The 22,755-nt window shown below is 50.5% G+C and overlaps 2 protein-coding genes across 3 annotated transcripts; both read right to left on the reverse strand.

Moving 5' to 3' along the window:
* Nucleotides 1–59: 59 nt before the first annotated feature.
* ARID3C (AT-rich interaction domain 3C) lies at nucleotides 60–7,790 on the reverse strand. 2 transcript variants are annotated; one of them, XM_042913584.1, is made up of 8 exons: nucleotides 7,769–7,790; nucleotides 6,532–6,918; nucleotides 4,617–4,689; nucleotides 2,593–2,776; nucleotides 2,164–2,447; nucleotides 1,414–1,596; nucleotides 1,093–1,182; nucleotides 60–632 (listed from the first exon to the last, which is right to left on the reverse strand). In XM_042913584.1, the coding sequence occupies exons 2-8, from the start codon at nucleotides 6,844–6,846 to the stop codon at nucleotides 532–534; spliced, it is 1,230 nt and encodes a 409-aa protein (XP_042769518.1). In that variant the 5' UTR covers nucleotides 6,847–6,918; nucleotides 7,769–7,790; the 3' UTR covers nucleotides 60–531. The 2 variants fall into 2 exon arrangements, with proteins under 2 accessions (XP_042769518.1, XP_042769517.1); XM_042913583.1 differs by lacking the exon at nucleotides 1,093–1,182.
* Nucleotides 7,791–14,736: 6,946 nt separating this feature from the next.
* On the reverse strand, nucleotides 14,737–17,414 carry SIGMAR1 (sigma non-opioid intracellular receptor 1). The gene is made up of 4 exons (XM_042913585.1): nucleotides 17,171–17,414; nucleotides 16,826–17,026; nucleotides 16,600–16,692; nucleotides 14,737–15,786 (listed from the first exon to the last, which is right to left on the reverse strand). Exons 1-4 carry the CDS (start codon nucleotides 17,319–17,321, stop codon nucleotides 15,560–15,562), a joined length of 672 nt encoding a protein of 223 aa, XP_042769519.1. The 5' UTR covers nucleotides 17,322–17,414; the 3' UTR covers nucleotides 14,737–15,559.
* Between the last annotated feature and the right edge of the window lie 5,341 nt (nucleotides 17,415–22,755).

Consider the following 22,755-nt stretch of genomic DNA (forward strand, 5'->3'; position numbering starts at 1 on the left):
GGCCCTTTGCTATTCTGTCTTCCCCTCTTGAGAACCCCTGGCCCAAAAACAACCTGTGTATACCACATAATTCCTCCCAACCCCCAGACCCAAACAAGAAGAGGCACTGGAGAGGGAGGGACTGCAGCTTTATTATTCAGATGTGACCTGAGGGATATCTCCTTCACAACACCCCAACCTAACCCTTCACCTGGCTTCTGAGGAGAAGCAGGTCTGATTTGAAGAGGTGGGGTCCTAGAGATGACACTGACACAGGGAGGCACATGAGGAAATGATGGGGGTTAGGGAGGGCAGAACTCTTTGGTAGATGCTGCTGGAGTTGGCCAGGGAGGAGGTGCTCTCCCTTTACAATGAGGTAGATGTAACATCAAAAGAAAACTCTTTGGCTTCAAGTCCACAGGGCATGGATGGGTGGGGGTGGGGATGTCATCTCCCAGGGCTGGGTCCTAGACTGGGTGCCCTAGAAGAATCAAGGTGAGGGGGGCCCCACTCAGCATTGGGGCTGGGACTCTTAATTCTGAGTGGGAGTTCTCAGAGTGAAGTGCTGGAAGGTGGCCCTGTAGGGAGTGGGGGTACAGGGTTGGTTGGGCCCTGGGAAGCTGGCACAGGCTGGCGGCGAGCAAAGAGGACACCTGATAAAGGGGTGAGGAGGTGGTGGAGGGAAAACACAGGCAGGAGGAGGTAGGCACAGAAACAGAAGAGGAAAACAAAAGTCAGTGTCCTGATTATTACAACACCACACACATATCCCTGCCACAAACCAATGTGGACAAGCTCCTTAGGTCAGTTAGAGACTCCTATGGCAATATAGATACCCTCAAACAGGTAAACAAGAAATATTTACACTGATACATTGGTCCATGACAAGGCAGACATCCCATGGTATCCATGCCAGAGAGGTCATGCCTTAGACCCCATGCCATTGTAGACACCCTTTAACCCATGCCATTGTAGCAATCCCATGAACCCCACATTACCCATGCAAGTTTGGATATCCCTGAACCTCATGCTAGCTGAGAAAATCTAAAATCCCCATGCCAGAGCAAATACCCCTGACCTCATGCCAGTGTAGACAGCCTGCAGTACCCATACCAGTGTAGACCACCCCGTTGATCTCTAGGGCCATGTTGATACTGCTGATACCACTGCCTGCCAGATTGAGAGGCCCATCCAGCCGCTCTTCTGTCCAGGAGGGACAGGGGAGTCACATTTTGGAGAATCAGACTTCAGACTTTCAAGCTCCCCCCTCCATCCTTACAGACAGCCCCCATTCCACTTCAGCCCCACACCTATAATCACACAGTTGTCTATTGAGGGATTTATCTGTCCCACCTCCAACACCTATTAGGTGATGGGTCTGTCCTCCCTCAGTGTATAGGCCCGAAGCCCTCTCAGCAACAAGCCCCTGCTCACCCCTCAGGGGAACCTTGCCACGGGGCAGGAAACTAGGGGGAGCTCCAGGTCGAGGTGGGTCCATGTGCCCCATCAGCACAGCCCTCTTCTCGGGGGGCTCCTCTGGTGCCAACTTCTCCCTTGCAGGTCCCAAAGCCAGGCCCACAGGCAGTGCCAGTCGAGGGGTTGGAATTCCGCTTTCCTCTGGAAGAACAGGTCAGTCAACTCCCATGGCCCAACCAACTCTGCCTCTGCATTTGGTTCTACCCCTAGGGCTGGGGTGAAGGGAAGTCACCCAAGCTCAAGCACCAAGTTCAATTTTCCCTCCCATCCAGAGTCTCAGCCTGAGGCTCTGAAGCTGGAGAGCCCAAAGGGCCAATATATACATGTCTAGGTTGGTCCAAGACAATTAGGGCCTTTCCTTGCTCTCAGTTATTAAATAATACAGACCACAGGAGGCAAAAACTACATGCCAATGGGAGCCCTAGGTGGACAGATGTGGAATGGAGTTCCTCTAGATAAAGGACCTTTTCCCGAGCTTCAGGCCCACACCGCAGTAACCCGTACCCCAGACCTTCCAAGGTTTCACTGACCCTCAAACCTGAGGACCCCTAAACCTTCGCGTGCAGCAAACCTCAGTGCCCTGTCAGTCCTTACTACAGACTTCAATGCCTCTCAGACTTCAGACTCCCCACATTTTAATGTTCTCTGTATCTCAGCACACCCCCAGGTCTCACAGACACCCAAATCTCAGACCCTGTCCCCTCACACCTTTCTTAATGGGGCTCGGGCTCAGCTGCGCGCAGGCGTGAGCAGGCAGGCCGGAGGCGGAGCCCTGGGCAGAGCGTGGGCTGGGCGTGGGCGGGGCGGGGCCAGGAACGGAGACTTGGCCGGGAGTACCCCGAGGTGTAGGCCCAGCTAAGCCGTAGAGCGCGGCGGAGGTGTAAGCCTGACGACGGCCCTCGCGCCGGTTGCTGTCGATGGCTGCCTGGAGCTCCCCTGGGGAGCTGAGCGCCCGCGTCTCGCACTCGTACGGGTACAGGTACTTCATGTACCTAGGGGCGGACGGACGAGGCGGGGTAGATGGGAGGCTGGATCCCACTGATCAAGTCCCACAATGAAACGCCCGCCCCTGGGCCCTCCACGTCCTGCGACCCCTTTCCCGCTCCTTGCCCCCTCCGCTCGCGCGCCTGGCCTCACTGGGTGCGTAGAGTGAAGGCTGCCGACGTGATGGTGGTGGGCAGGCTGAGGCCGCGCGTGACCTCCCGCCACACCTTGCGGTTGATGACTTCCACCAGGCCGCCTTTGGCTGTCACCAGGCGAAACAGCGCGTACAGGTCCAGCACCTGCTTCGCCATGATGGGCACGCGGTTCACTGGCGTCCCTGGTGAGAGGTAGGCAGAGAGTCAGAATACTAGGACTAAGACCCTGTCTGCGGACATCCTCAAGGACTGAAGGAGTCGGTTGCCTGGAGGCCAGGGTACAGGACGGGATCTCAGAGAAAAGGGAAGAGGGAGGGAGGGGTAAGGGGGATTCCAGGCGGAGCCCACAGAGCTCCCAAGATCTGGCTTGTAGCAGGAAGGACAGGAAGCTAGATCAGGGGTCGGCAAACTTCTTCTGTTAAGGTCCAGACGGTAAATATTACAGATTTTGAGGGCCAAACCTCCCCTTCAGAACTACTCCACTCTGCCATTGTAGCTTGAAAGCAGCTATGGAGGATATTTAAAGGAATGGGCCCGGCTGTGTTCCAATAAAAACTTTATTTACAGCCTCTGAAATTCGAATTTCACACGTTCTGAAATGTTATTCGTCTTTTAATTTTTTTCACTATTTAAAAATGTAAAAACCATGCTTATCTCTCAGGCGGCTAGATTTGGCCAGCCGGCTTTAGTTTGCCAACCCCTAGGGTAGACCGTAGTAAGGACTTCCTGACAGTGCTGAAGAGCTGAACTCCCCTAAGCAGCGGCCCCGGGGTGGCTGCCAGAGACTGGGGGATGGCGGAAGTGGCGGATGGGAGAAGCAGCAGCCCCCGCCTCGGCTCGCCAACTCCGGCTCGCCAACCCCGTAGCTCGCGCCGCCCCCGCCGGCCAGTCCTGACAAAGGGGCCTGTCTGCTCTGAGCGATGGGCCCCAGTTAATTCTTTACCGATCCCGTCCCCTTCCGCCGCCTCCTTTGGACCCGAACAATTAGCTGCGGCCTGATTAATGTGGGGAAATTATCGGTCCCACGGGACCTCCTCCCCCCCCCCCCCCGCACCCCCGCACCCTCCCCCTCCCGCAGAGGGAGCAGAGGGAGGCAAGGACCAGAGGGAGGCAGAGCTCCCATCCTGAGGGTGATGGAGGGAATGCTGGGATCTGCTCAGACCACTCTACCCCACTTTCCCCAGTGGAAGAGGGTCAGGGAGGGGACACTGAGGCCAGAATGACTGGGCCTCCCTGGGGACCAAAAAGACCTGGGACCCCACTGAGGGTCCCTGGTTAGAAAGGATCCCAAAAGGGGTGCTGGGCCTGTGGTGGGAGCTGAGGGACTTTGACCAGCAGCTGCACTAAGGGAGGGGGGTGCAGTGCAGCCAGTTAATTAGTGGCTTATCAGGCCAAGCTCCAAGTGAGTTAATTAGCTTTGTAGAGAGAGATAATGAGTCAGTCTTCGGACCCATGAATCTGGGGAGAAGCCTAAGTGATGGACTGCCGCCCACCCTGATCTCCTCCTGGACCCTTGCATTTTCTTCTATCTCTGAGATTCCTGGAAAGGAATTCCTCCTCCTCCACAACCCCAACTCACATGGCCCCCAGCCTACCCTTTAGAAGTCCTTCCTTCAGTCTAATCCCAGTCCTTTCTGCTGTAGAGCATATTGGATGTCCCCTGCCTGAAGCAAGGGGAAACTGAGGAGAGACAAGGCTGGACGAAGGGCCACTGAAAGAGGAACAAGGCATTCCCAACCCCCCAATCCTGGGAACCCCCCAGGCCAGCCCCCAACCATTTCCCCTCCCACCCTCCCAATTGATCCCACACTCATTAACCTGCCAGTGGGCTGGCCACTAATTAATCCCTGGGTGGAGGAGGGGGGCAGGGTCAGAGGTTAAAGACGCTATCGAGGGCCCAAAGGCTAGGTGTTGCCAAGCTCAGGCCTCTGCAGAGAGGAGCCAACCTGGGGACTAAACCCTGGGGTCTCCCTTCCTCAAAACTGGTAGGTGGGGGTCCTTCCCTTACATCATCCCACTCACCCCTCTTCTGCATGAAGCTAAACAGGTCATCCAGAAATTCCTTCCTCTTGGGGTCTGCATCAAGCTCGTACAGCTGGGGAAGGACTGAGGTCATTTTTCAGCTCCACTGACTTCCCCCCCTCCCCCTGGGACCCCAACTCAGGTTAAATCCTGAATAAGGGTTCTCAGCTAAAGGGGTGAGTAGGGTCTGAAATGTGGACTCCCTGGCATTAGACTCTCTCCCCCTGGGCGCAGGGAGGGGCCCTTTTTCCTAACACACACAGAGACCGGAGATCCACTGGCCAGGGGTGCCCTGGGAAGCTCAAACCATCCCTCTGGGGAATAGTGGACTAAAGGTAGCTTAGGAGGCTTAGCCTGCCTTCCAGGGCATGCAAAGATCCCCAGGAAGGAAGTCAGGCTGGGACTGTGTTCTATACTGAGGAAGCTGACAGATGTCTCTGAGGTGTTTGCTCATTCATGCTTGTTTATTCTTGCAAGGGCTTCTTCCTTTTCACATCTCTGTGTGCCATGGCTGGGGATGAGGGACTGAGATGCCTCTAACCCATTGTTCAGGCAGAGTAGATATTTGGAATCTCTTGGATTGACACCTGGGGCCCCTCAGCCCCACTTCTGGTCTGTTTCCAGGGGCAGTGACCTACCCACTACAGAAGCTGCCACAGAGGTAATGGCCCTACACCGCCCAGGACCTGCAGGGTCAGAACTTGAAAGACCCAGAGGTCATCCCAGTCACCTGGAGCCCCATCTCCAGTATCACCTCCCAAATACCACCCAGCAGAAACAAGCCCTGGAGTAACAGTCATTTACCCAGAATAACAGTCCCTGAGTAATACCAATAGGTAACACTCCATTCCCCACTAAGAACTCTCAGAATTAAAAACAAACAAAAAAACAAAACACAGAGATCCACTTTAGACCTATACTCCCCAGAAGAACTAAGCCCAAAGTCTTAGATGGATCCCCAAAAGTAATACATATGCTCTCCCAAGTAATAATCCCCAGAATTATACCCAAAAGAAACAGTCACTAGAGCAACAGAGCACCGAGTAACACTCCAAGTTTTACATTAATGCCACAGAGTACTAGCCGCAAATTAACACTTTTGGGAAAAGTCCCCAAGACCAACATCCTCCGAGTAATATAACCAGAATAGCACACCTGGAGCCAGAGCCCTTTATAATACATTCATAGTGACAGCCTGAAGTAGTGCCTTAGAATAACATCCAGATGGGTTCCACAGAGAGGAAGAACCTCAAATTAAAGCTCTCAGAGTAAGATCTTGTCACTCCCATCTGTACAGGAGCCCTTTAGTCACACTGCGGCTATAGTGTGGCCATCACAGGCTAGGAACTGTCACCCACACAACTCAGGCCAGGGAGAGGATTTGGATGGAGGCAATGTGACAGGGAAGAGATGAGGGTATCAGCTTGGGAAAGGAGTGGCAACCTCCATCCTGCTTCCAGAGACAGAAATATGCAGCCCAGGAAACCCCCACTGGTTGCTGGAATATGACCTTGTTACTTGATGTGTGAGAAGGTAGGGTAAGATGGTGCTGGCACTGGAATCCCCATTCCCCAGATCCCATTCCCTGAAAAGAATTCTTGAAGCTCCTACACCCCCCCACTTTCCCTTCTAGCCTCACCAAAAGCCTCCAGTCTGTCATGCCTCCACATTTCTGGGCATCTCCTACACCTTTCAGTGTGTGTCTATGCACTTCTTTCCATGTCTCTGGAGGTCTCTTTCTGCTTCCCTGTCACAATCTATCTTTCAGTCCTCCCACTGTCTCTCTCCAGGTCTCCGTGTCTCTGTTTTTCCATCCTGCAGAGGGCAGTGGGGGTGGATGGGCTACGAATCACCTGGCTTTGCTTTTGCCCAGAGAGGAGGAAGGGGAGGGGGCCAGACATGTAGGGGGTCCTACCTGCTTGAACTGTTCCTCGTAGGTCCATTCATGGGGATGAGGTCCAGGGGGTTGACTTGAAGGTGAGCTGGGGCCCCGGGTCCCTGGACGGCTCTCCTCGGCTGCCTCCTCCTCTGCCCCGGCTTCCTCCCCTTCCTCATCCTCTTCCGCATCCTCCTCTTCTTCAGTCCCAACCTCCCCCAAGGCCCCTTCAGGGGCCTGCAGGGTCCGAGGGCCAGGCAAGGGAGGTAGTGGTGGTGGCAATGGGCGTTGAGGGGCCAATGGCCCCACCCCTTGGGCCAGTCGGGCTGCCTGCTGCCTCTGCAGGGCCTCCATTACAGCTTCCAGGCGCAGTCCCCCCGCTGGTGGGGGGGCTGGCACCAGGCGGGGCCCCGAGGAAAGGGCCGCCTGTGGGGGTGGGAATTATGAGTGTTGGGCCCTGCTGCCCCCACAACCCCCAGCACAAGAGGAGGTGGTCACTGATTCAAGGAAGTGCAGGGGGCCATAGGAAAAAAGGCAAAAAGATAGATTTCCCAGACATTGTCAGAGACATAGGTAGAAACAGCAGGAGAGACAAGAGACCAGACCGAAAGAAACAGAAATGGATATTGACAGAGGACAGGTAAAGACTGAGCAGATCAGAGAGGGTGACAAGGACCAAGAAACAGAGAGGACAGGAGAGGAGAGAGCGAGAGTGAGCAAGCGAGATCAGAAAGAGAGACAATGATAGGAGAGATACGGAAAGAGAAATGGAGATAGGACAGAGAGACAATGAGAGACAGGTGGGGACAGACAGAGATAATCAGGCAGAGATAAGAACAGAGAGACAGAGGTGGGGAGAGATGAGATTGATAGAGATATTGGGTAGATAGGGAAGGTAAGAGACAGAGAGAGGAGTAAGAGATAAATATCAAGACCTGAGTGACAGGTAGTCCAGAGAGAGAGACAGGGACAGAGATGGAGAGAGACAAACAGTGAGACAGTGGTTGAGAGAGAGAGGGAAAGACCGACGCAGCAGGAGACAGAGACTGAAGAGAGAAGAGAGATTAGAAAGAAGGCGAGACAGCAAATAGAGGGAGACAGAGACTGAGGCAGGGAAAAACAGACGGAGAGACGGGGCAGAGAACGCAGAGGGCTAGCACTGAGGGGCCGCGAGGACAGAGGGTGGCGGGGGGCAGAGCCCCGGACCGGGCGGGCTGAGGACCGCTGGGTCTTGACGCCCGCTCTCTGGATCCCCACGGCCCGCGGCCGCACTCACCAGCCTGGCGCGCCCCGGTGCCCCCGGCGTCTCCACGGCGTTCCCTCTGCTCTGCCCGCCTCTCGGGCAGCCCCTACCTCGGCTCTGCTCCCTGCGCGGGGTCCCCAGCCGTGCGCTCCCGCAGCGGTGCGCTCTTCTGGCCGCGGTGCGCTCACGCGCCGCTCTGCTGGTGGCGGCCGCGGGGGCGGGACCGGAGAGGGGCAGGGCGGGCGGGGGCGCGGGGGGAGAGGCCCCCGGGGCTCTGCCGCTCCCAGCCCCCCAACAGGTGTTCCCCCTCCACACTGCCAGAACGGGAGGAGGGGGCGCTGGAGAGCTGCCAGGAATCGTTCGAAGGAGAGTGAGGAGTCTAACACCATTGGACTCTGGACCAGGGCCCCGCCACACCCACAAGTCGTGCCCCCCACATCCACACTCAGTGCCTGGCATTCACACACGAACAGCCGTGTTCACACACCAACACATACTGTCACAAGTTCGGGCACACAGCTGCCCTGTCTCACATACTTGGTAACATAGACACTACAGCGCCAATGGCCTGGGCAGGTTGTGATCATGAAAGGGGAATCACTCTGCAAGATACTGAGATGAATATGGAGGGTCTGCACAGAGCAAATGCTTCTCCCCCTGCCCTGCACAAGTGCTGTCCTCAACCGCAGGGAGGTTGCAGTTTGTGCAATACGTGCCCATGGTGGTGGACTCACATGTCTGCACTCTGGCACTCAGAGGTCTCTGAACTGAGTCCACATCCATGGCAGGGTACACACATACCACATGCAGATACATGGTCACACTTTTTTCTTTTTAATCTCTTGTGACCTTCTATTATGGAAATTTTCAAACATATACACAAGAATGGTGAATAGTATTATGAACCTCTGGTACTCATACCACATTTCAACAGTGATTAGAATTTTGCACATCCTCAACCCTGTGTGTGTGACTCCAGTCTGTATCTCTAGACCCCTCAGCCAACTACTCCAGGTCCACCCTAACTCTAGTTATCCCCCAGATGCATATTTCTTATTTCTTATTTTCTTTTGCCACTGTCCTGAGTAGCAGGCCACAATTTCTTCTCTCAGCAGCCTGGACCCCATTCCTCATAGGAACCCTCATACATTCCTCAGTTGCTTCCTGTGCCCAAGGGGGTGGACCTACCAAATGAATGAACAAAACAACCCGTATCTGTCAGGGTGACACCTGGCATGAGTATGAAACTCGGCTATATCACACCCAGTACCAGGGGCCATCTCCTGACCTCATACTTAGTGAGGTGCACTGTTCCCAGGGCCAAGATTCCTCTAGGAGGCAGAAATTCAGGTGTGACTTTTGCCTACTTTCTCCTCCCCCAGTCAGTCCCCTCCTCTCAGACCCAGCTTGCCCCGGCCTGGACCACTAGCTCTTCTCACCAGATTCTTGTGGTAGGTGACACCCCTCTGCTCTTTTTTTTTTTTAAGTTAAAAAAATTTTTTTTTGTTTTAAGTTTATTTTTATTCATTTTGAGAGGAAGAGAGAGAGCGAGAGAGCAGGGGAGGGGCAGAGAGAGGGGAGAGAAAGAATCCCAAGCAGGCTCTGCACTGTCAGCACAGAGCCCAACTTGGGGCTTGATCCCACAAACCTTGAGATCATGACCTGAGCCAAAATCAAGGGTCAGACGCTAAACCAACTGAGCCACCCAGGAGCCCCACCCCTCTGCGTTCCTTGTCTCTATCCTCCACACTTGTCCCTGACCCACATTCCACTGTGGCACTAAGTCCTTGTTCTCTTTGGCCCATCTCTGGCCATACTGAAGCTCAGTACTGCTCATAACTTTGGCTCACTCCAGTGTTCTGCTCAGATTTCAGACCTGACAGCCAGTCAGACCCCAACCCCCCAAGAAGCCTTGGTCATCCAACTGTCCTCAGTACTGATGCTCCCTCTCCAGTGGCTTTGGGTGGTGTGAATACTCCTGGAAAGCATCAAGCCCCTTCCTCTGGGCCTAGAGGGGAGAATCTGAATACGCCATGGCAAACATGCCCTAGGGGCTCCTGGCAGAGAGTAGAGCTTTGCAGAACTCATATGGCCAGCTTGCTCCCCATACACCCATTTCCCCTTCAGTGCTCAGAGAACAGGAGGTGCCTGGATAGAGATAGATGGTAAGATTCTTCTTGGAAAGGTAGGAACTGGCTTGGAGAAATTCTAGTTCTGGGAGTTTTGGAGATTGCTTCACAAGGGGCAGAGGAGGAGAGGGGTAAGGGACTGAGCAGCTTCACCCAAAGAAAGGAATCAATCATTAGTCAAGCATAGTAAACCTATCTTGGGGGCCCAGACCAGGAGGGTTACAACTGGGAAGGGTTGAAGGGAAGCAAGAAGCTTTACTGGGACCTGGTTTATCTCTCTCTTCATCTGTGAAGAAGAAAGGATGTCTCTCATACCCTCACTTAGCTCCCATCTGATTCTATACCTCACAGAGACAAAGACAGATCTAGATCTCCATTGATCCAACATATATTTACCAAGCAGCTACTTTGTGCAAGACATTGTTGGAAATAGGAGTAAATAAAACAAAGTCTTTATTATAATGGTATAATTCCAGTGGGGAAATACATAATGTATCAGATGGTGATAATTAAAATGGGGAAAAATAAATCTGGGTTGAGGGGAATAGAAAGAGATGGATGTATGTTATGTATTCATAATAAATTACACTCAAACTTAGCAAGCTTAAAACAACATTTATTTTCACACAATTCTGTGGATCAGGAATTTGATAGTGGCTTAGTTGGATGGTTCTGGCTCACTGCCTCTCACGAGGTTGTAGTATAAATGTTGGCTGTAGCTACAGTCACATGAAGGCTTGACTGGGACTGGAGGATCCACTTCCAAGATGACTCACTCACATGGCTGTTGGTAGGAGGCTGTTCTCCCCAGGTGGACCTCTCCATAGGAAAGGATCTCCTGCCTCAGGGTCCTCCCTACATGGCAGTTGGTTTCTCCCAGAGAGAGTGACCCAAGAGAGACCAAAGGAGGCAGCAATGCTTTTTTGGTCTAGTCTTAGAAATTACATAGTTAGTTCTGCCATGTATTTGTTAAAATTACATGAATATCCAACCCACATTCAAGGGGAAGGGAATTAGCCTTCACTTCTTAAGGGAGATATATACTTTTTTTTTAATTTAAAAAAATGTTTATTTATTTATTTAAAGAGAGAGCAAGTGAGGGGAGGGGCAGAGACAGAGGGAGAGAGGGAATCCCAAGTGGGCTCTGCGCTGTTAGGTCACGAGATCATGACCTGAGCCCTTATCAAGAGCTGGACACTTAACTGACTGGGCCACCCAGGCATCCCAAGGATTATCAAAAATTTTATGGAGTTATTTTAAAACCACCACAGAAGGAGTGGGTGTGGCTGGCTGGTTCAGTTGGTAGAGAATGTGACTCTTGATCTCAGGGTTGTGAATTTGATCCCCACATTGGGCATGGAACCTACCTACACACACACACACACACACACACACACAGAGAGAGAGAGAGAGAGAGAGAGAGAGGCTGCTATTACAGAAATGTTAGGGGAAGAAGCAAGAATTGAAGGAGGGGAGGAAGAGAGCCATAGGAATACCTAGGGAAGAGCTCTGCAGCCAGAATAGCAGGTACGAACATCCTGAGATGGAAGTTTGCTTGATGTGTCAGAAGGAAAGCAAGGAAGCCACTGAGCTAAATTAGGGTGGCTGGGGTAAATGGTTGGATGTTTGGTCCATAGGTAACATGGGCCTTGGGAGTAGGTTCCTGGAGGCAGTGAAAGGACTAAATGAGATGGAAACCATTGAAAACGTCTGAGCAAAGGAAACAAAACAAAACAACAAAGAAATGTCTGAGCAGAAAGTAGAAGTCTTGACTCTGGCTACTGTGTAGAGAATCCTCCACACAGGATATAAGCACAAAGATCACTTAGGAGGCTATTGCAGTAATCCAGGCAAGCGATGATGGCTTGGACCAGGTGGTACCAATGGAAGTGTTAAGACATAGGTAGATTCTGGATATGTTTTTAAGATAAAACTGACAGGATCTGTTGATGGTTTGGATTCTCATTCTCATTCTCTCGATGTGAGAATGAAAGATATCCAAGATGGGGAGCCTGGCTGGTGTACTTTTACTTAAAAATAAAATCTCAAAAAAAGAAAGGTATCTATGATGACTCCAAGGTTTTTGGCAGCTGAGTAAATGTAGGTACCTTTAACTCAGACAGTAAAGACTGTAAGATGCGTTGGTTTGGGAGATAAATCAGTTTGCGTGGCCATTTTAAGTTTGAGATGCCAATTAGACAGGGGAGAGGGAGGCAGTCAGATATCTGAATCTGGTGCTGAAAGGTTTAGGCTAAGATAAAAAACTAGGAGTCAAGGGGTGCCTGGGTGGCTCAGTTGGTTGAGTGTCCGACTTTGGCTCGGGTCATGATCTCACAGTTTGTGAGTTTGAGCCCCACATCGGGCCCTGTACTGACAGCTCAGAGCCTGAAGCCTGCTTCAGATTCTGTGTCTCCCTTTCTTTCTGCCCCTCCCTGCTCGCTGTCTGTCTCTCTCTCTCAAAATAAATAAACATTAAAAAGCTAAAAAAAAACCAAACAAACTAGGATTCAAGATGTACAGATGGTCCTTGAGGTCCATCCATGTTGTTGTAAGTGGTAGGGTTTCCTTTTTTATGGTTGCATGATATCCCAGCACATGTACGTACTTTTTTTTTTTAATCCATTCATCCTTGTGGGCATTATGCTAAGTGAAGCAAGTCAAGATGAAGACAAAATACTGTTATGTTCTCACTTATATGTGAAATCTAAAAAAAACCCAAACTCATAGAAACAGAGAACAGATTAAGAGTTGCCAGAGGCAGGGGGTATGGGCAGGTAGAGGTGGAATGGAGGAATGAGAAAGGTGGCCAAGGGGCATAAACTTCCAGTTATAAATAAGTCCTGGGGATGTAATGTGAAGCTTAGTGCTCTTATACTATATTAGTAGTATATTAGTACATTAAATACTATATTGTACATTGGAAAGTTGTTAAGAGAGATCTTTAAAGTTCTCATCTCAAGAAAAAAAGAATCTGTAACTATGTGAGGTGATGGATGTTAACTTATTGTGGTAATCATTTCACCATACATAGATCAAATCATTATACTGTACACCTTTAAGTAACTTAATGTTATACTAACTATATTTCAATAAAACTTTTTTATTATTGAGGGACAGAGAAAGACAGAGCATGAGCAGGGCAGGGGCAGAAAAATAGGGAGACTCAGAATCCAGGCTCCAGGCTGACAGCAGAGAGCCGGATGTGAGGCTCGAACCCATCAACTGTTGAGATCATGACCCGAGCTGAAGTCAGATGCTAACCAACTGAGCCACCCAGGTACCCCTCAATAAAACTACTTTCAAAAAAGGCACACAGATGGTATTTAAAGTCATGAATGGGGGCGCCTGGGTGACTCAGTCGGTTAAGCGTCCGACTTCAGCTCAGGTCACGATCTCGCGGTCCGTGAGTTTGAGCCCCGCATCGGGCTCTGGGCTGGTGGCTCAGAGCCTGGAGCCTGCTTCCGATTCTGTGTCTCCTTCTCTCTCTGCCCCTCCCCCGTTCATGCTCTGTCTCTCTCTGTCTCAAAAATAAATAAAACGTTAAAAAAATTAAAAAAAAATAAATAAAGTCATGAATGGTTAAGAACTCCTGGGAAGGGTACAGAGAAGTTTGAGAATTAAATCTTGGGAAGTCAAAGGCTGGAGATAAGAAAGATCAAGCAAAGGAGGCAATTTTAGGAAGAGTAGTGTCCTAGAAGCCAAAAGTGTTTTAAGAGTGTTTCAAATTAAAGTTAAGAAATAGCCACTGGACCTAGTAGCTGAGACAGGAGGAGCCTGGAAGCAGAGTCTTATGTGGAAGGGAAGGGGGAGATTATAAGGGAAGCTTCCAGGGCATTTCTGATAGATGTGGGCTCTGAGCATAGAGGGAGAACTGGATTACAGGGTGGGAGAAATCCTTGGAGGTTTGGCTTTGCATTGTTGAGGTTTGGCTTTGCATTGTTGTCGAGGCCTCGGCCAAATTCTGTCATGGCCAACATGATGGTGCGAATGGGGTGTTGGAATGGTCATCTTGCCTGGGCCTCACATGCACTCAGAGGAAGAAATTTATAAACTTAAAAACAATTTTTTTTAACGTTTATTTATTTTCGAGACAATGCAAGAGACAGAGTGCAAGCAATGGAGGGGCAGACAGAGGGAAACACAGAATCCGAAGCAGAATCTAGGTTCTGGGCTATCAGCTCAGAGCCTGATGCGGGGCTCGAACTCACGAACTGTGAGATCGTGACCTGAGCTGAAGTCAGACACTCAACCCTCAGCTGACTGAGCCACTCAGGCACCCCAGAAATTTATAAACTTTTGATGTTGTTTCCAAATGGCCGTACATGTAGTCTTCTGTATTTCGTTCACTAGAAATTTGAGTTTTTAGAATCTACAATTTTTATAACCATGTTCCTTCCACTTTTGATATATCAGGAGGCCTAAGAAGTGAGAGTGGCCTGGATCTTACTCAACCTCAGAGAAGGTGAGGTAGGTGAGGTGTCAAAGCGCAAAATTTAAGAAGGCAAATGCAGAGTCCCTGGGATGAGTGTACCTTACACACCTCTTTTGCCTCACCCACCTCAGACACCACCAGGGGGTATGTCTGCTCTCTACCCCTGTGGGCCTCTACAAGTCAGGTGTCCTGGAGAAGTTAAGACTTTCTACTCTGGGTGGGGGTGGACAGGATATACTGGAAAGACAAAAATGATTATCGTGCCTCCATTAGCCCAAAAGTGGGTATACACTGCCACCCCGTGGCCACCCAGGACCGGACTCCAGGACTATTTTCAGAATGGCACCGGCAGAAGGCAAGACCAAGACACACACCATCTTACCCACCCCTGCATTTCTTCAAGTTAGCAGGTTTTCCTGCTGTTCAGACACACAAAGAAATGACTGTTCAACAAGTCTTTATTAACAGAGACAGGTGGACAGACATCAAGGGCAGTATGTGGAAGCTGTGATGAGGGTGTACGTGTGCAGAAAAGGCCTTTGTAGGCCAGGGATGGCCCCTGGACCTAGGCTAACTTCTCTAGGTCCTCTGCCCAGCAGTGGGCCCTGAGCTGAGGCCAGCCTCCCCCAGTCACACTCCTAAGGGACGAATGGGGAAAGGCATGGGGTCTTTCAGGATAGAAGGACCCTGACCTCAGCATTCTCCATTCTTACAGTTCTCCCAGCTGACTTAGTCGCTAAGAGTGGGGACAGGCCATGAGAACACTTGCATAGTAAGGGGAACAGAATGAGGTAAGGCATATGGTGAGGATGGGGAGATGAGGGGGGCCTCCACAGGCAGCTCCCACCTCAGCTGCTGTTGGGTTGAAGGGTCAGGCCCAGACAGAGTATAATACCTACACCCATCACCAACTCCAGAGCCTTGACTGGTGGCAGGAAAGCTCTGGAAAAGGCTTGAGTTAGTGATTCAAGCTTGTGGTATGTCTGAATATGACTGGCCCCTTGGTACATGTAGGGTTCCCTCTCTGGATGGTTGTGAACGTATGATGCTGCCGTACACATGGGATTGTATCTGCATGTATGTCCCATATGTTCCCACGAGTCTCTGTATTTGGTTACATAAGCATGTGTGTCCCTGCTCGTACATCAGGAACTTAGTAGTTGCATGTTGTGTCCCTGTCTTTTCACATGGGCTCCAGAAAGTGGATGTATGCAGGCCTGCCTGCTCCTGTCCATCCACAGGTCCTCGTTCAGGCCTGGCTGGTCAGGGGTCCTGGCCAAAGAGGTAGGTGGTGAGCTCAAGCCGGAGGCCCCGGGCATAGGCGCGAAGAGTATAGAAGAGCGTGAGGAAGTCCTGGGTGCTGAAGATTGTGTCAGCCAGTGCGAAGGCCAAGGTAGATGGGATGACACCCCGACCATACTCCACCATCCATGTATTTGGCCCCCATTCCACAGCTGTTGCCTCACCAGGCCCGTGGACCACGGTCTCCCCTAGAGGACAGGGAGCACCCACATAAGGAGCCTAGCCCTTCCATTGCTGCCACCTCCCTAGCCCGTGGGCTGTCTAGGGGCAAGAAACAGAGCAGGAGCATCAGGAAAGGAAAAAGCCTTACCTCACTGGCCTGGTCGCCCATCTGGAAGAGTAAGAAGCCAAGATGGCCACTCCTAAGTTTTCCTCTGTGGCATCACCTGGCTCATGTCCTCTTTGGGGGTAAGCCAAGGAGGGCCACCTCACATGGCCAGGGGCCACTGTATGGGAGTCCTGGAAGTCTGCATTCCCAAGCCTCACTCATGTCAGGCAGAAATTTAGCTAAACTTGGGCTGGGCCTGTTAGATAGGGAGGGGTGGTTATAAGACTTGTGTGGCTGTCTGAGAAATGTTCAATTATAATGCCTGTCATGCCTATAACTTATCAATCTGAAACTTATGTGGAAATCCATAGGTCTACTTTTTATGTAAAAAAATGTTTCACTATAGAAAAAATGAAGACAACTGTCTGTCTTGTCTTTGGGGGTATGACAGCATATCTGATTACCCAACTGTCTCTCCAACAACTGCTGGAATATTGGATGAATAAAACAGTGTCTTGGTATATAAAAATCGGACGTGGTTAACAAGAAGTGGTTAAGTTTTGTTTCCTTTTGACAGAAGTCCTTGGACAGGGGCCCTTGGACCTGCTTCAACCAATAATGACCTGTGGCTTATCTGAGGGGTAAGGGAACTGAGGGGAGAGCCCCCAACATACCCCCTTTCCATGCCATGACCCTCCTCCAATTATGGGCACCCCAGAATGAAGGGACCCACCTGGGTAGAAGACCTCACTTTTGGTAGTGCCCTCTCTCCACTGGTGGAAGGTGCCAGAGATGATGGTGTCGGAAATCTCAGCCCAGTAGCGCCCTGAGGGACAATCAGATGGACACCGAATATCAGGGTATCAGCACCAATATATGTCTTGGCCAAACATCCGAAAGGAGGGCATGGACCCTTGTACAGCCCCAGCCTCCCAGTTCGGCCCGCTGCCAGCACTGACCCGAGTGGCCGCCAGAGCCCAGGGCGGTGCCGAAGAGCAGCACGTACTCGGACAGCGAGGCGTGCAGAAGGCACATGGCGCCCATCCAGCCGCCCGCGTTCACAAACACCCACTGCAGCTCCTCGTCGGGCAGCACGTGGCCTGGGTGCAGCCGCCGTAATTCCACGATCAGCCGAGAGAACGCCAGCTCGTGGTCCAACCCTGGCGGAGGCAGAGGAACAACAGAATCTAAGCTAGAATCACTCGGAACTCGGGAAAGACGTCTCTGAAACTCCCAACTAAGCTCGGGCCTCCCCAGACCCCTGCCCTCCACCCGTTCGCTCCCCCGGTGACCCGTCGGCTCACCCGCATACTGCCGGGCCAGCTGCGCGATCTCTTCGTGCTGGAAGACGAAGCTTTGCGTGCCCAGCCAGAGCCAGACCACCTGGGCCAGCACAGCAGCGGCAGCCAGGAGCAGCGCGGCCCACACCCACCGCCGGCCCACGGCCCACTGCATCCCGGAAGGCGTCCTAGCAGGGAGAAGTGAAGGAACAAACCGGGGCCTGGAGCTGTGACTTTTACTGCCTCAAAACCTGCGGCGCGCAGTTCACAACCGTACCCCCGCCACAGTCGTGGTACGGCTCGCCCTGGCCAATCAGAACAGTCCGAACACCCGGGCACCACCCCCTTGGGTTGAACCATTTCCTCGCGGGGAGTGTGGAGCGCCGAGGAGTGGGGTGGAGCTGCGCGCGTGACGCGATGGGACGGGGCTAAACCCTCCTAGCTGTCAGTGTTAGGGCCTAAGAGCGAGGTCTTTCCGAGTTCCTTACCGCGTGTGGGTGGTGGTCGGGGTAGGTGGCTGTGACAAGCAGAGTGGATTGGCCCCCTTCTCAAATTTGCAGCAGGCGATCGACTTGTGATTGTGATCTTTGCTAGCACAAAAAGTGGGAGGAGGCGCTTCTACCTAGGAAAAGTACGGAAGGCTTTCTGGAGGCGGTGACGCCTCTAAATGGTGTTTAGAAAAATGGGGAGGGGCATTCAGCGAATGAGACGTACTGTAAGAACAAAAGCACTATGAAGAGACAGCAAGGAGTCTTTTGGGGCCTTTTGGGGCCTACGATTCATTCTTTGTTTTGGAGCACAAAATGTGAGAGGAGAGCATTGTACACCAACAGGGTTATGGGGAGGGGAATGATAAAGGAAGAGAAGCAAAAGAGAAAAGCGGCAGCAGGGTGCAGTGATTAAGAAAGAAACGCTGGAACTGGATTGGTTGTTAAAAGACTGGCTCCTGCCAACCTACCAGTTGTGTGATCTTGGGTAAGCTACTTAAGCCCTGTGACTCGGTTTTCTCATCTGGAAAGTGGGATGAATAAAAGTGTCTACCTCATAGTACATACCTTAATTGTGATGAAGGTTAAATGAGTTAATATTTATAAAGCAATTAGTGCCTGGCAAGTGGTGTCATATGTGTTAGTTACATAAATAAAACACAAAGGAGAAAAGAACTAGAAGGACACAGCATCACACATGATAGTGATGGAATGAAGGGTCAACACAGTCAAATGTAATTAAGAGGTCTGATAAAATGATGGGAAATGGTCATTAGGTTTCTCAGTAAGGGCATGCAGCAGAGATGATGCTATACAAATCTATTTCTTTTTGCTCTTGGGCAGCCATATTACATTCCACAGTATACTCTGTAGCAGATGAAGCCATATGATTGTGTTCTGGCCAATGAAGTATAGGCAGGAATGAGGTATGCCACTTCCAGGTCTGGCTCCCAACGTCCTCTGTGAAATTCTTTACATTCTTACTCTTCCCCCATCTAATATCTTAGTAATAGGGAATTAAGTAGTGGAGAATTTTGAATGCTGCTTCGCCTCTCCCCCCACAATACACTTGCTAAGCCAGTGAGTGGCGGGGGGGTGGGGGGGGGTGGGGGGGGGTGGGGGGGGTGGGGGGGGTGTTGTTTGCTACAGTAAGTTTACTTAACCTATTACAGGCTGCTAGACATATTACAGTGTATCGTGTAGGTAAGAGTAGAGGCTGGGAAGCTGGACTATTTTCTGAGAAACTTGGCCAAGAAGGGAAAGATAAAGAAGGGATTATCTAGAGGGGAATGCATGGTGGAGGGAACATGTTTTTGTATTGGCTCTGGCTTCTGTGATGCTTCTGAGCTGCCCATTCTCTTAAGAACCTTGAGGCTGAGGGGCTAACCCCAAAATCTGGTCTCTGCACCCCTGTTCCAAGCAAAGCCCTCTGGGACTGTCTAGGCCTGTGGCTCCCTTGGTCTTTCACAAGGATAGCACACAATGCTTTAAAAAAAATGGTCACAGCCATATTCTCCAGATGTTGTTAAGAAATCAAATTCAACCGAGGGGCGCCTGGGTGGCTCAGGCGGTTAAGCATCTGACTTCAGCTCAGGTCATGATCTCACAGTTTGTGAGTTTGAGCCCTGCATCCAGCCCTGTGCTGACAGCTCAGAGCCTAGAGTCTGCTTCGGATTCTGTGTCTCCCACTCTCTCTGCCCCTTCCCTGCTTGCATTCTGTCTCTCTCAAAAATAAATAAACATTAAAGATTAAAAAATAAAATAAAATTCAACCAAGTAAATTTGAAGATATAATTGGCCTTATTAAACAATTCATGAATCAGGCAGCACCCCATCTAGCAAGTAGAAAGGACCTCCAAGCAAGAGATACACAAAATGGAAGATTTTTATAGGAAGAAATCTGGAAAAAAAAGTTTTTAGCAAAAGAAAAGGACTGTTCCAGGCAAGTTTCTTTTCTGTTAGGGGGAAGAGCAGGGGATCTTACCATGCAGATTACCTTATCTTCCTCTGGGGGAAGGAAAGGGCCCCATTGGTGCTAATTAGAAAATTCCTGACTGACCAGTTAAGACTACATCTCTGGGAAGGTTGAAACCGATGGGGTTTTATAGTGATGAGGGTTTGGAGCTGACAGCCAAGAGAGAATTTTCTTGAGACGTCTTTGGTGCAAAAAAGGTGATTTTATTAAAGCACAGGAACAAGACTCGTGGGCAGAAAGAGCTGCACTGGGATTGTGCAGAGTGACTGGTTACCTACTATGGAGTTGAGGGAGGTAAAGGCAAAAGGGAGACCTACAGGAGGACTTTGATATGCTAAAGAAGACTTATACAAAAGATGCCTGCCACCTTGCTATTGCCAAGCTAAGGTTGTTTTCCCTCTAGTAAGGCATTAACATTAAAACAGTAGGAGGTTCCTGGAGAAAAGTTACACTCTATTTTTACCTCAAGTATTTGTCAATGGGCTGCAGGTTATGAGGAAATTTAATTTTACCTGCCATTTCCTTCTTCCCTTTGTACCCTGTATCACCATGGAGGGGAGGGTGATACTAGGGGTTCCAGGAAACTGGGTCTGTAGGTTTCTGGAGATTAGGCTATTGATAAGATTGCCTTTTTCTTGTAATTTACTAAGATATTTGTAAACCGATGGAGACTCATGTGCTGTATGACTGTGATCTCTGTCAGTTGGGCATTTGTTTTCTTTCCTTTCCTTTGCTCTTGGGCAGCCCAGGAATGCCTGAGGAATATCACACATATCCTACCTGGTGTGTGTGTGTGTACATGCGCTTTGCCCTCAGCTTGCCTTTTGCTCCCTCATCAAAACCACAATTAGTTTAGGCATTAAGCCCCAGTTTGGAGACTCCACTTAAGTGATGCCAGTTTGGGCCTGTGGTTTTCTTTTTAACAATGTTGCAGAAGAGATCACTCCTCTGGGATTTTATAGGCAGAGAGCTCCATAGGCCCCATCTCAGCCATTCTATTCTTCCCCCAAAAGTGATCTTGGGGAGACAGAGGGGAGGTTTGGAAATGTTCCTGAAGAGATGTTTCTGAAAGGGATTAGGAATTAGTTGGTATGATCCAAGAAGTGGCACCAAAGCATTGGTGTTCTTGGAAAAATGGAGCTGCCTCCAAAATCCAGTGACCCCAACAACAAAGATAGCTGAGAGAGAAAGGAAAGCAAATCTTGTATCTCAGCTCCATCCCCACCCCACCCCCAAGGATGAAAAGCCAGTGGTACGTGTAAAATCCTTGTTTCTCAGTTCCCTGCTCCCTGCCGCCTACCTAGTGGCCTCTTCAGATTCCAGTCTGAGGACCTAGGGCAGAGATTAGGTAAATGAACTGTGACCCAGTTTTTGCATTTGAGCTGCAAAACACCTGGGTTGACCTGGCCTGGGTTGGGGGAAGGGGCCTTCCTGCTACTGCCAAGCTCTGTCCTGAGTCTCACTGAAATCTCAGAGCCATTTTAGAGCAGTGAGAAGAATCTGGAAACTTGGGTTCAAATTTTAGCTTGGCCAGTCATCCTCTGGGTGAACTTGACGCTTCTGTTCCTCACTGTGGAATGAGGAGGAGGTTCAAACAATATTTAGACATCTCTCTAAAATTGCTAGGGGAGAGGGCACCTGGGTAACTCGGTTGAGTGTCCAACTTCGACTCAGGTCATGATCTCACAGTTTGTGAGTTCAAGCCCCATATCAGGCTTGCTGCTGTTAGCATAGAAGCCCACTTCAGATCCTCTGTCCTCCTCTCTCTGTCCCTCCTCCACGTCCCCACTTGCGTTCTCTTAAAAATAAATAAAACATTAAAAAAAAAAAAGTGCTAGGGGAAGGGCATTGGGTGGCTCAGTCAGTTGAACTTCTGATTCTTGATTTCGGCTCAGGTCATGATCTCAGGAGTTGGTGAGATCGAGCCCTGCATCAAGATTGAGTCCTGCTCCGCCCTATCAGTGTGGGGGCCTGCTTCGGATAGTCTCTCTCTCTCTCTCTACCCCACCCCCCACCCTTACCCTGCTTGTGCTCTCTCTCTAAAAGAATAAACATTAAAAAAAAAAGTCTACAACTCTTTTAATGTTTATTTATTTTTGAGAGAGAGAGATACAGAGCACAAGTAGGGGAGGGGCAGAGTCGGATGTTTAACCGACTGAGCCACCCAGGCATCCCAAGAAGAGTTTACAACTCTTGATCTCGGGGTGATGAGTTTGAGCCCCACGTTTGGTGTAGTAAGTACTTAAAATAAAATCTTAAAATAATAAATCAATGTGCCAGCAGAGGGATTGATTTGAATTTTATCCTAGTATTAGCCAATTGGTTTGATCCAAGGAAACATTGGGAGAAGGGAAAGGGGTATGTAAAGGAAACACCCCTGATCCCACCTAGATGGTGGCTGGAGCTACTGATAGTCAAGCCCTCTCCCCACTTTCAGGTTTCTTGTAGCCCTCTCACACTGCCCACTTCTTGTGCTTTAGGCATGAGCATATAAGAGAGAGAATATGGCTACTTAGCCTTTTTTTCCCCCAAACCTGTTCTCCTGCCTGGAGGGGATGGGGTATGATTTTGGTAAAGTATTTACCCCTCCATGTAACAGCTGAGGCCAGGGGTACAGCTGAAGCAGATCAATCCCACCCTCACCGCCATGCTAGTTTGCCTCCTCTACACCATAAGCATTGAGCAAGTAAGTGAGGTGATTGTGGATCCAGGGTTATATCCTTACTTGGCCGTAGAACTTAAGCCGCGGGAGGGCCGAGGCCATGCCTGACTTGTGTAGAGGATCCCTTTGTCCTACGTGGAGCCTAGGTGTCTGGCACACAGTAAATATTCATAGATATTCAGTAAATATTTGCTAAACAAATGACCTCGAATAGAGCAAAGAAATCTTCTAAGCAGCTTGGAGCTGAGGAATCTGCCATAAGCAGCTTTTACAGAGATTCTTCTAGGGTAGTAACTTAGCCCTGGGGTGTACGGGGAGGACCAAAGTCACCCCCCAAAATGCCAGGCTTTCCAGAGTCCCGCCCGCGGTTGAGCGGGCGGGCCCTTACGCAGTCACGTGCAGGCATATGGCCAATCACCGGGGGAGAGGCGGGGCATACCCAGAGGGTGGGAAGAGTCCGCGCTGCTGACTTTTCAGACGAATT

The sequence above is a fragment of the Panthera leo genome, chromosome D4 (genome assembly GCF_018350215.1).
Source record: "Panthera leo isolate Ple1 chromosome D4, P.leo_Ple1_pat1.1, whole genome shotgun sequence".
NCBI classification, from domain to species: domain Eukaryota; kingdom Metazoa; phylum Chordata; class Mammalia; order Carnivora; family Felidae; genus Panthera; species Panthera leo.

Coding starts and splice junctions, on each gene's coding strand:
- ARID3C (XM_042913584.1), bottom strand. CDS start 6,846: ATGGAGGCCCTGCAGAGGCAGCAGGCAGCCCGACTGGCCCAAGGGGTG. Junction 2,777..4,616: donor TAGCTTCATGCAGAAGAGGG/GTGAGTGGGATG, acceptor ACCTCTCACCAG/GGACGCCAGTGAACCGCGTG. Junction 1,183..1,413: donor TGGCAAGGTTCCCCTGAGGG/GTGAGCAGGGGC, acceptor CCTCCTGGACAG/AAGAGCGGCTGGATGGGCCT.
- SIGMAR1 (XM_042913585.1), bottom strand. CDS start 17,321: ATGCAGTGGGCCGTGGGCCGGCGGTGGGTGTGGGCCGCGCTGCTCCTG. Junction 17,027..17,170: donor GCTGGCCCGGCAGTATGCGG/GTGAGCCGACGG, acceptor TGCCTCCGCCAG/GGTTGGACCACGAGCTGGCG. Junction 15,787..16,599: donor AAGTGAGGTCTTCTACCCAG/GTGGGTCCCTTC, acceptor CCTGTCCTCTAG/GGGAGACCGTGGTCCACGGG.